The following is a 13,620-nucleotide window of genomic DNA, read 5'->3' on the forward strand; positions in this document are numbered from 1 at the left end:
AACGTTTGTTTTCCGCTTCCAGTTCGTACCCATTAATTTTTCTTTGACCGGTCATTTGACTCGGTTCTTTTTAGGAGTTGCGCGGGAGATGAACAACGGGCGACCTTGAAATGTCTCGGCAGTGTGTCACTGTGCCGCTGTACCGCCGTACCCTCCAGCAGCCTGCAGCCTGCAGTTAGCGGTGAGGTACCACAACCCACCGACCCTGGATCTCAATCTTCCCGTACCGCAACTACCTTCCGTCTGCGCCTGCTGGTGAACGCGACATGACCTAATAACACACAAGTAATGCCCGGAACGGAAGTAGCAATCCATCATGTTATTTGAAGGTCTATTTTGTAATGTCCATGATATCTGTAATACGCGTAAACAATTATTGGGTTTTATTTTCATTAACAAAAAGTAATGATAGGTAACAGATAGGTAAATATTTCCTTATTTTTATAGTGTTTATACTCGTATATGTTTATGTATTGTAGTAAGTAATAAATATGCGCGATGATATTAAATAATTCGAAGAATATACGAATTAATATTTTCAGATTGATATTATTATTTTCCGCCGAGGAGGAAATTTCGGGTTGTGCAGGAAGGGTTGCTGCTAGCTCCAGGGGGGTGATAAATAAAAAAAGGGAAACAGTAGCAGTTGGCAGTGGTTTAACGACTTATCTGTAACCTGATCGCCAAGCAAGAAATTTAGACGATACACCAATTTAAATGTAGGTTTATTAAGAGTGTTTAAATGATTGATCAGTTAAAATTCGGTCGAGGAAGACGAGCGTCGCCTTGCCATCGCGCATCGGTGCGAATGTTTCGTTAGTGAGTCACGCGCGCGCCGATGTCGGAATATGGTTCCTCGCGGTCTGCAATCTGCAGTCTGTTACTGTCTGTTGCTGTTAATGAACAGTGAAAAGTCTTTCTCTCGTAATAGGAACGTAACAGCGCGACCATTGCCTTCCTCCTGGTAGTCTGCAGTGCGGTGCAGCGCCGAGGGTCACTGACCGGGGGGCGCTGCGGCGGACCAAGTTCAGTGGCGGAGCGCCAGATACGGAGGAGAGGAGAAAGTTGGCAGCGGAGGTACGTGGAGGTACTGGCTCTCGCCGCACTATTCTATAATAGCACCTAGATAGCGGGAGGAGCAGCTTCACGCTCCGGGGCGCACCGTGCTCGAGAAAAATGTCTGAAAATAAATTAAAAACACAAATTCTTTTCAATTTTACATAGACATGTACCTAGCTTCTCACTGCGAGTACATCTCGGATACAGCCTACTTAATTAAAATATAAATATAATGTATGTTTTAGACTTTGTAAATGTATATCCTAAGAATTAAAGAGAGATTTAAGAAAAAATAAGAAATGAAACTCGAATTTGAGAAGTTTTTGACATCACACTTAACTCATCCTATCGATGAGACGGTGTTAAGGTCAAACAAAGTTGATCAGAGCGACTTCCGTGAATTATTAGGTTCAAAACCACTATCTTGGGATAAAAAATAACTAGGACATAGATGACGGGGTGTCGCGCATTGACCATGCATGAGAATAAAAAAGGGAAAAGAGGATTGAAGAAATAACTATTCGATAATCGCACGGCGCTCCTGAAGTAGCGTGTCGAATAATGTAAAGGCTGCAGAACTGCCAACCGCTGCCAATATCATGACCGATCAGATATCCGGGGAAAGAAAGGTAAACAGTGGATAATGCAACATTCCGGCAGAGTAGCGTGTACCTAGTGAGCAGCGAGTAGGCAGTAGGCAGTAGCCAGTAGCCAGTAGCCAGTGGCGAGCAGCCAGCAGTGAATGCCACGTTCAATTCAGTTCCGCTCGCGGTCAATTAATTACTCACCTATCACTTCCTTGCTCGCTTACCTCGGCACAATGCTGCAAACTTTATTGCTGTAACTCTAAAGGTACCTTTCTACTTTCATCGTACCTTTCAAACGTTATTTACATGTAGTAGGGAAGGATTTTAAGGAAGATCGAGACGTGGTAAAATCATAAATATTTATTTTACGAATGATATGTATACTTATAAACGACTATTAAAAGTCACAATTTTAGTTCGAACTTTTTTATTCTATCAATATCAGTAACCTTGACCCATAATAAGGAAGGGTCAAACCTGAACAATCTTCACAAAGGTTGATTTGTTAAACCCGAATAGAAGGATGAAAACCCATAAAAAAGAAGAAGAAGATGTTAAACCTTAACTGAATACTCGTTCAGTAGAAGAACATTCCATTCCTGTTTGAAAATCTATATTATATATTAGAAATATATTATATATTATATTAGAAATAGTTAAAATTCAATAAAACTGTAAAACAAAAAAACCAAGTCTGAATTAATGATTGATTATGATTTTGTTGAATCGTATAAAATGAATGCCTAACAAGTTGACTAAATTGCGAGTACCCACATATTAATAAATTGAATTTGTTTTACTTATCGCATTACTGAATTCGGGATTATGAACTGTAGACAGGTATATAAATATATCACATCATTATAATCTGATGTAAAACAGTACACAACGTAGTAAATATAATACAAAGCATCAGGTAGGTACACATAATAAAGAATAATAACAGCCAATAAGCTAAATAGGCACGATCCTATAAATGTAACTGACCTTACTTACTTCAGCAATGTTGAGAAGCAAATGTTGTTAAAATTATAATGATGTAATATAATACATACATACATGCTTGTAAAATTATAATGATGTAATATAATACATACATACATGCTTGGAAAATAACGACACCAATAAAATATGGAAACATCATCTCCCAATGCTCGAAACTTTTGACACTTTTGATAACACTGGATAACATAATTTACTGTTTTAATACAATATTTTTGCGTCGTATGCTTTTATTTTAATTTTAAATAGTTGTAGCGCTTGTGTAATTCTAATTCGATGAGTTATTTATATTAATAAAGATTGAGGATTTAACACAGTTTTTAATAATTTTCTAATAACAGTTCAACAACATTTTTATAAATGCATCTATTTAGTAAAATCAAAACTAAAATGAAAAAATGGCCCATTTTAATACAAAATCTTTTTGCGGGTAAACGTAGAAATGAAGTGTCTTTGAAGAAATTCTTAATTAAAAATGAAACACATATCGTTATTGATTGGTACAACGATATACGTAATGAACAATACGTAACATGGCAAATATATGACAATAATATAACGAATATTTAACTATACAATATTATTACAAAGTTTTAATTTTTCGTCGACTGTCAAACGGTGAAAGTAAGTTGGCAATCTACGATTCTACGATTCCACGCATATAATTTTAAAATCAAGGTTTCACGATTTTTTCCACTACAGCCTATCTTGTTAAAGTTCATGCAAAAATACGCAAGCATGCGAAACTTCAGATCTATTCAAAGAAGGTAATAATTCTTGGACGATAGGTCGATACTCTATAGTCAAACTAAATAAAAACTGTAAAATATACGTATGTATTGTTTAAAATAAATCGAGACAGAATAAAGACAGGGTAAGGTACTGGGCACACTCAATGCCAATATTGATTTGACCTTTCTGCAACTTTAGTGAATAAGTCGGTTCTCCTCAAGGCGAGTCGTGATGATGCTGGTGGTACTAAATCAGGAGGCCACTCTTTTTTGCATTACTTACTTAAAATTTGCCACGCTTGCTTACTGTAACACATCACTTTAAGAACTAATTTTTGTATGGTTCATGTAAACTTTTAACGTCTACACTTCAATATTTCATTAAATACTCTTATTTGGTTGACTGGTACCAGAGGCTCTGGACAAATCCCCTTCTCTCGTGTAATTAACGACCAAGATAACACTGCGTCGATAAGATATACACTAGAGGATGCGGATAAGGGTTAGAAAGAGGATAGTAATAATTAGTGAATTAGAAAATATGAATTATTCACGTAGTATTGTTTTGCTTCAATTAAACAATTAAGGAGATGTTTTACTTCTGGCGCGCACACTGTGTTACTTTAAAATATATTTCATAATAATTGAGACCAGTTTAAAAGAAAAGTGCATTCGTCAGGCTGCAGTTTGAATGCAAGGTAATCAGTCTCACGCTCCAGAATTTAGCCCAGGGTAACATACTCGTACGTATTCGTACGGTTCACAAACCACGGCTCTACAGAGGTTGGCATAAATTTTACTATTCAATATTCAACATGCAGCACAAAGAGAAAGGAAGGTAATATTATTGTTTCGGTGAGGTAAAAAGGTGAAACTGAACTTGACTGCACTAGTGGAACTAACTGTAATCACGAAATTGTTAGTTGCATCATACTAATTGTTTAGCATACGAATACTTATTTGTCCGGTGAGTTCATGAACGCCGACTAATCAAATTAATCTAAAACGCAGCCTTCACATCCACTGCAAAAAATACTATCCTATGATTTATATCATTCGATAAAAACTTTGTAGCAGAAATGAACAACTTAAAAACTCTTTTTCTTTTAAATATTGAATTTTGTCAATTCAGATGGATAAGATTAAGACGGATACTGGGGCATTACGTTTAATTATTTGTTTGCGTGAAATGGGTGCCGATGTTAGAATTAATATTTCGGCAACAACCTTATGGTGATAAGTAAAATTATTACATAAAACCTACCATTTACCATTCAATATTGTGATACCGATTGGATGGTTTTGGTATAAGCTTGATTGAAGTGAAACTTTGAAAGGATATGAAGTTGGATCCACTTCGAATAAGTTAAAACGTTGTTAAAATAATTAATTTAACTAATTAATCAAGGCGCCAAGGAACGCAATCAAACTAAACTTATGAAAAATTATTCAGGAAAATAAATACATAAATATTTTTAAAAAGATAAATATTTTTCGCACCACTTCGCAGGTGATGCAAAAAAAATTTCGCGAAAACATATTGTAAAATAAAAGTACTAGTTGCATCATATAATTATTATCCCTTCCTACTTCTGCGGGGCTTCTTACTTCTAGATTTCTATAATACTTGTTTATATAATACAATAAGTTAATACAATAATAAGCACTCTCTTTATTTTTTTAATTCAACAGTTTGTCAATTTGACAAGCAGATTTTCATTCCGACAATTTCGATTACCAGAAGGTGTTCATCTAACTGGTTATTTTCAATGTAAAAACCTGCTGGGCGTATATGCCAAGAAAACAAATATAAGCTAGGATCGTTCAGTTTTATTTTATGATTGAATTCGATGAAAATTTTATTATTGGGGGGGGGGTATTTCATCTGTAGAATTCCAGTTAGAATCAGGTACCTACCTGGTTTTTATTATAATGCTAAAATAATTTTAAAAAAATTATGTACAAAATTTGAGATATCAATATGTATAATATCGAAATCTAAGCTACTGTTGGTTTTCCATTATTCGAAATCAGTTTAGAATTTTCAATCAAAATGCAGAACTTTCTCCGCGTTATTATTACAGTTATTCGTTGTAAAATGTAGTCAGTCGGCGGTCGCGTTCTGCGATAAGTATTGTATTCTTGTGGCTATTAACAATTCAATCGTCTCTCCATATGCGCGCAGAGTGAAGAGTGTAGCGTGTTCCGGTATACGGACACGATAAGGAAACTACTTCGCCTATTTCCCTACTCGTATGTCCGACTCTTCCCTTACTCTCTGCCACATGCACATACCATAGCTACTTACCTTTCTTACTTTTACTCTCGGTTCTCGACCCAAGTCCTCGGGTAGTGGATTCTCTTGACCCGCGGCACCCATTTAAACTATGAATGGTTTTGTTTTAAAAGCAAAACTCGGGGACCATAATATGATTGTCGGGACATTTATTTGCAAATGGTCTCAGAGAACTTAATAATCGATATATACATAAATTGACTTGAATCAATGTATATATCGACTCTTATGTGGCGGAACATCGTAATCGACTGTTAGGTAAATTTCGTTTCGTTGTAGCAAATCTACACCAATCAAATGTCGTACTTTTACTGCAAATACCGAAAATTTAGCGAAAAATTAGTTATCAATACCATCGTAATCAATTTTCAAGCTCTATCTACTAGTAAAACCAAGTAATCGATCGATTTAAAACTAGTTTTCGATGATAACAAGTTTTACTAGTTTACGAGCTTATGATCGTTTTATTGTTTTTTTTTTTTTACAATGTATTTATTCATCGTCTTTAAGTATAGTTTAATTCCAATATAATAAAACTTGTCATTATTTATATGTTGATATTAATATAATACTAAAAGTCATTTAATTTACCTTGCAATGAGATCGAAATCATTTTGATACACAAATATTTAGTCAACAAAAAAGATTTTTACTTACAATGGATGTTAGGTTCCAATATAATAATCGGTTTTGCTCGCAAACTTATTAAATTCTTTCAAAACTATAAAACATAGAATAAGTCGATATTTGCAGTACGGAGACTATATACGTGTGGTCTGAAAAGAAGAAATTGTACAAGGATCCTTGGACCGCTTGTTTCCAAAGGCGCGTTGGTATCCAGGTCAAGTGTATATTTATTTTGAGCATATTCGCTAAAATAAAACAACTTTTACCTAAAACTCTGGCACTGATTTTTTATGATATTAATGTTTCTTAATTAATATTTTCCAAAACACTAAATTTCCAGTTACTACTTTACAATGGCGTGAGGTAATGATACTTTTCTGGGGAGGTTAGGAAATAAAATACGAGTTTTCATTTACAAATGTATGTATTTAAAATCTAGCGTTTGACTTAGTCCGCAATATTAAATTACAATAAATATTTTACAAACATATCGAACGAATTCCTAATAGGACCCTTACTTGATACGTAAAAAAGTTTTTGAGACATCCAGCAAATCGTCTTAACTCTAAAAATAGTTAAATATAAAATAAAAAATACAAAAAAAACTAAAGTAAATTTTTAAACTTAGTTTACCTTCGTTATAATCACTCTAATTTTATTCCTAATTCTTTCCTGACATCCTCGTTAAATTAAAAATAGTTAAGTTCTAGAGATGGTGTACACACCAATAAATAAATAAATACAATTTTGCGCAACAGCGCGATATATCCGTATTTAGTTCAGAAGGTTTGCAGATCGTGAAAAACGAATATCGCTTGGCATAAAGAGAAAATTGAACATTTGGTAGAGTAAGTAACTTTTACAGTAGGTACTTCTTTATGTATAATTTATTACGGGGCAAATGTAAATACCAGCGGGAGTTGAATTTAGCTGACATTCCACGCTGTTCTGAATAATAACGTTATAACTACAAAAATGGAGGGTGCCAAGTCAATGCGATTACTTATGTAAACTAACTTTATCAAAGATGCACATTAAACCGTTTGCGGGCAATTGTTAAAGTAGATATCGTTATATAATGCAAGTAGGTAATAAAGTAAACGATACAAAAGTACTCTGTGGGATGTACGAGTATTTACATAAATTTGATTGTTGCGAAACACTTTCTATTTTATTTTTTACAGGAACAAAAAATACCCATTAACTTCGATCGATATTATGATAAAGATAAATGAAGAAACATATCTTATTAATAGTAGCTATTTTATCTCGGTGTATCTTAAATGTAGAGTCTTTACAAGTGTAGCAAAATATGACACTGAATTTATTTGGACAAGAATCAAAATATAATAATATCGAGCAAACGCTACATATTATAATATTTAAAGAATAGTAAATACTATTCGGTAATCTAGTTCATTATATCGCGGGACATAGCGGTAGTGTGTGTGTGGGATATGGGCGGCTGTAGCCGTCGTACTCGTACAGAATGCGCAACACGAAGTTACGACTCCATACATCGCGCTCCACACTCCACACACGGTAAGAAGTTAAGAATTTCGTCATTGTCTTTGAGCGCAATATGTAGGGCGAGTCAGCCAAACCGGTTAGAGTGCCGTCTCTCTCGGTACTCTCCCGCGATATTTGCCAAAACTGTATCGATAAAAAGTTAAGTCTTTCGAAATAGGCTGAACGGGTTACAGGGGAACAGGGAGCCGATCAGCGGGAGTAGAGGGCGAGGTCCGATATCCTCCTCTGGCGGGCGCCGGTGTGGAAGCCGCGCGTGCCGTCGGGCCCCGAGGGCGGCCGCACCAGCTGGTCGTGGCACATGGCGGCGCTGTTGGAGCGCGAGCGGACGCACGGCGGGCCCTGGCTGCAGTTGGACCAGCGCCGCGAGCCCTCGTACTCCGCGCTAGACACCGAGCAGTTGGAGATGCGGCGCGACAGGTAGGCGTCCGAGTCGCGGCTGCCGGAGGACAGCCGGCGCGGCGAGTAGTAGTAGCCGGAGGAGTCGGACGAATGGCTGCACGAGGACATGCGGCGCGGCACCCAGGCCGGCTCGGGCACGCGCGGCATGTAGCCGGACGAGCCCCTGCGCAGCCGGTAGCGCGGGTCTCCGCGGATCCAGTACTCCATCTCGGCTTCGGAGCCGCTGCAGCACGGCGAGTACTCGAACTCTCCCGTCAGCCGGTTGGAGCTCGGCTTCTTGCCGTTCAGGGCGCGCTTCTTCTTGTCGGGGTTGGGCACGCAGTTCAGTTCGTGAACCTTCATGGTCTGCCCGTAGCCGGGGAAGTCGTCGTGCTGCATGGCCACCGCGTTCCTCGCGGACTCCGACTCCGTGAACTCCACTATCGCGCACACCAGGCCGGCGAGCGAGGGGTTCTTGTTGATGAACTGCCTCACATCCGACGGGACCGGGTTGCCGGGTCGCAGCACGCGTATGAGGGCTATTTCGCCACATTTCGAGAATAATCGGGAGACGTTTTCTATCGTCGGCTTTTCCATGGGTAAATTAACGGCTACTATAGTTCTAGAGGGCGTCGTCTCGTCATACTGCGGCAGGGGTTCTAATCTCCTAAGCTTCGTTCCCGGTTCGTTTATCTCCAGTTTGCTGGACCTCTTGAGAGAAGCGGCGACTACCCTCCAATCCTTGGTGAGGTGCTTGACTCGCTTGAAACTCGAAATAAGTTTGAGGGAAACGTACCCTTCCTTGTTTCTCTTGACGTGCTTGAGGAGGAAAGCGTCCTTGGTTATGTTGACGTCGGAGAAGTAGAATTCTACCTGGGCTACGATTCTGTCGGCCAGTTCGTCGGAGGGCGGAGTGAAGGGGGGCTCCTGGGGGTCCAGAGTGACCTCGCAGCCGGAGTCCTTCCCGCCCCCCGTGGAGCCCGCGTCGGACGCGGAGTCCGACAGGTCGGCCATGAGAGCCCCTTCGTCCTCCGCCGGAGTCCCCTCGGGCTCGTCCCCCGACTTGTCCTCCGATCCTCTTCTGTCGAACGACATGGACACGTCGCTGTCTATCGAGGAGATACTATCCCTGGTATCGGAGTGCTTCATGGGTCCGTGAGAGAATCCCAAACTTCCCACCGTGTCTGTCTTCTCCAGTTCCTCCTCGCGCGCCGGAATATTCTCCACGGTAGTCATATTTGCTACTTTTAGTATACTATTCAAATATTCTTAACACAAATCGATCACAATTTTTATCACTTTTTCAATCAGCCGTTACTGATTTATATATATTTTTTTAATTATTATTTATTTATATGATTTATAATAATATAAATAAATTGGCGTGTCAGGATGGACCAATTATGTATCTTATTAGATATTATCACAAATAGTTCGCACCACTCGGGAATTCCTCCGAGGAAAGTTACTCTGGATGGTAGTATGGTATGTGCGGAGAGTAGAGCAGTCGTCAGCACACGTTGTGCTGAGTGCGGAGTGTTGCGCAAGATGCCCTCCGGCGAGTTGCACAACTCGAGTCCTGCGGAGCGGCCGACCTCAGTGTTGCCTGCTGGCTGGCGGAGAAAGCGCGCGGTTCTGCGCCACTCGTCACTCGGATAGTTACTGCCCCGAGATAATCCTCTTTAGATATTTTCCCCAACTTTTCAGCAAACCGTTCTCTCGAACTCTCGAATCTGTTACAACAAAAAATACTCGGAATGACTTTTCGATCGTTAAACGAAAGCGCCGATCCGCGTATCACGATTTCTTTCTACCGGCAAATTGAAATTTGCGCGACGCTGACAGAACGGAATACTGTACGCGACGAAGACTCGATTTCGCTGTCCGGAAATCGGACGATGTCGAGAGCACGCGGAGAGTGCCGCTACTGCCACAACAGTCCGTACGTGACCTAGCTGTCGGTCAGAGGACCACTGGCGCGCGCCAGTCAGCGCCGCCTTATATACCCGCCCTCCCTCGCCGACTCGGGGTGGGGTGGAAAATCCGGAGGGAGGACGGATAGCCTCCACCGCTGTCAAGTATAAGGCCCGCCGTTACAGTCCTATAGTCGCCGGACAACTTCCCGATACCGGCGAACCGCGAACCGGCGCGCGCGAACCCTCCTCGGCGGACTTTTCTATCCGCTAAACGGAGCGATTTTCTGATCGTTAGCCTTCAACTAACCAAAAAATACTCGATACCTTACAGTTCAGTAGAGAATGCGTCGTGAGAGACAGTCAAGGATTTTTTCTTAACTGTGCCAAATTAGGACGAATGTCAGTCATTCAGTTTCCAATTGTAACGTATTATACTGGAGATGAATGTCATTCTTAATATATCAATATAAAACACGACAATGGCAAATCTATAATATTAGGAATTGTATGTTAGAAATAAATGTCCAAAAGGTACTGAGATAAAATTGTTATCGTTCAAGAAGAAAAAGCAAGTTGAATAATTTAAAATAATTTAATTAAGCTTAAATTTTGAAAGGTGTCATTATTAACATTATAAAACTTTACGACGTTACGAATTATTTAATTAATGTAGTTTAAACATTACGACATCTCTCGATGGGAGGAGTCCCATGCTCTCCCGAAACTAGAAGTAGTTTTTTTAAACCGTTATATATTAATAATAACTTAATTAAATCGTTAATAGTATAAATTAAATTCAAATTGTTTTTAACGCAAACATTCACATTTCTTTAGACGCTTTCAAAATACTTATCCAAAATCGTGATACATATGCAAACATTTTTCATATAATATACGAGTAGATACAGCGTGAAACATATTTTTAGCAACTTTTACATTGTAATAATAAAAATTATAATTCTATTTTCAATAACTAATACATAAATAAATAAGATGGTAATATATCAAATACATAATAAGATAGTAATTTTGTGAACCTTTACTACCCCAATTGAAAACAGCTGACAGTTATGAAAACGAAAGATCCATTATTAAACCATAAAAACATATAGATAGGCAGAAAATAATTTGATATTGCTACTCATCTAGACTGACATACAAAAAACAATCAATCGGAGACTCTAATAACCAAACTCCTGTAATTTAAACATTTAGTTTATCTTCTTTTTGACAAATTAATATGATGTTATAAATACTACGTGCGAATAATGGAACTTTCTTGAGAGCAACTATTTTATTTGAGTTATGGAGAGTTATGGACATTTGTGAGGAAGATGCACGTTAGCGACACACGCACACGGTATGAGCCAAAAGAATGCTATCAGCAACTGAACGGCCGGCCATAAAAAAATTGACAAAATTTTCGTTTCTACTCTCCTATTCTTCGATCTTAAAATAAAAGATTCATAAAATACGCTACAATCTTCTGAAAAATAAAAATAAAAAACTCACCACATCATTTGTTTGGATTATTTTTCATATATATATTTTTTCACTAAGTGTTGTTCACTTCACTGAAGTGTCTCCAGCTGATACGAAGGACTAGGGATGTATGGAGCGAGTTGCCGTGTCAAGTCGCCTCTTCCTACTGACTACTGACTACTGGCTTCTGCCTGCCGACACGCTCTCCGAGATCATGTGCTCCTGTGACCGGTCACTTGTCACTTGTCACTTCCGACCCGCTGCGGCGAGGTGCAATGTGCATTATTCTATTGTGCGCCAGGGGTGGCCAACCGGCACTTATAGCCGAATGAATCGTACACAAATTAATTAAATTAAATGCGTACTAATTTAATGTAAAACAGGGACGGCAATTTAGATAGCCCGGACTTCAAAAATCCAAAGTTTTCCACTGGAATCGAAATAATTGTGAATTCGTTTAAAATTCTGATTATAATGACTTGAAAAAAGTATAATCTATTTTCATCATATTATTTATGAAATAAATACGTATTCCCTTAATTTCTGTTTTATATTTTTCGTTCTTTTTCCCTGTGTGACTAAAATATTGTTATCGGTTTAAAATAAATATAAATGTCTCTGGAGCTGTTTAATTGTTACATACGGCAAACCACTGACGGGTAAATAGAAGATACTATAATATACAAGGGGTAAAAATACAAGGACAAAAAAGATAGATATGATAAGGTACGCAGACGATATAGCACTGATTGCCAACACTGAAAATAAAGTAAACGAAGCCTTAAGCAGAGTGGGAACTATATTGACAACATAATATAACATGACCACAAACAAAGAAAAAACTACATGTGTGGCCGTAAGGGGAATTAAATACAAACATTGTACTAGATAATACAAATATTAAACAGGTAAAGGTATTTGTATGTGTGGGCATCAAAATTACATAATATGGTCGATCAAAATCCGAAATAGTCAGTCGGATTAAACAAGCAAGAACAGCATTCAAAAACAAATTTAAGATTTTTGAATTTAATAATATAAGTTCAAAATCTAATAACACGATAGAAGTTAAAAAGCAAAATCATTTAAAATAAAGTGGTGGGTTAAAAAAAAAACTTAATTCAAAATCTGGTCTGGAGTGTACTGTTGTATGGAAATGTGGACTATCCTGCAGGCGGAATGGGGGCGGCTTGAGGCGTTTGAGATGTGGTGCAACAGGCGTATGTTAAAATTATTCATTCGTAATCATTTTCAAACATAATATCTATTTTTCTTATAACTTTCGTGTATTTCCTTTTCTTGAACATATTTTTACTTACTTTTATCTTATTCTACTTAGTTTTACATTACTCATTAAAAAAAACTTTAACAGGCATCACCATGCCTTCATATGATTCGTCGTTAAGATTACCTCAAAGCGCCAACTAATGCTTTACGTTAACAGGATGCTAATAAGGAACAGAAAAGAAAGGGATATTCCTGGCTAGTGATACTCGTTCGCGATGTATAGAATAAAAGGTTCGCGAGCCCTTACTATCTAGTCACCATTCGTTATTCACACAGCCAGTGTGAAGGTGAGTACGTACACCGTCACGCACTTCCTGGTCCCTAGCAGTGCAGAATCTCGCTCCGGGTAGCGGCTGCAGCTCGTCGCGGCCCATTGCCGCGCGATGCACGACCACATCATACCGCAGCGTCGTGTCCGCGTGTACGGCACGTTGACGAAGGTCAGTGTTGACACTATGTATTGTAGGTAAGTACCTTACATCGCTCGGCGCGGAATCAGCTGGCCGCGTGACGCGTCTGCCGGCTCTTAGAATAGATCTTCAATACGAGAAACTTGGTATCTAACACTCGGTGCACTAAATAAACAATAATCTTCAAAATACAAACGAGATTCGACAGATTTAAAAATGACGATGAACATTTTTTTCTCAATTACCTGTCAAAATACGTATAATAAATAGATATAATGATAAACATAACGAAATTTAGTATTTTGTTATCATTGG

General features: G+C 38.5%; 1 protein-coding gene across 1 annotated transcript; it reads right to left on the bottom strand.

Moving 5' to 3' along the window:
- Window positions 1-6,751: 6,751 nt before the first annotated feature.
- LOC148300189 (uncharacterized) lies at window positions 6,752-11,766 on the bottom strand. Its single transcript, XM_088275131.1, has 2 exons — window positions 11,639-11,766; window positions 6,752-9,943 (listed from the first exon to the last, which is right to left on the bottom strand). Exon 2 carries the CDS (start codon window positions 9,444-9,446, stop codon window positions 8,022-8,024), a length of 1,425 nt encoding a protein of 474 aa, XP_088131257.1. The 5' UTR covers window positions 9,447-9,943; window positions 11,639-11,766; the 3' UTR covers window positions 6,752-8,021.
- Between the last annotated feature and the right edge of the window lie 1,854 nt (window positions 11,767-13,620).

Source organism: Brachycentrus maculatus, unplaced genomic scaffold (assembly GCF_059751285.1).
Source record: "Brachycentrus maculatus isolate JH-2025_06_01 unplaced genomic scaffold, ASM5975128v1 h1tg000797l, whole genome shotgun sequence".
In the NCBI taxonomy this organism is placed as follows: Eukaryota; Metazoa; Arthropoda; class Insecta; order Trichoptera; family Brachycentridae; genus Brachycentrus; species Brachycentrus maculatus.

Coding starts and splice junctions, on each gene's coding strand:
- LOC148300189 (XM_088275131.1), bottom strand. CDS start 9,446: ATGACTACCGTGGAGAATATTCCGGCGCGCGAGGAGGAACTGGAGAAG.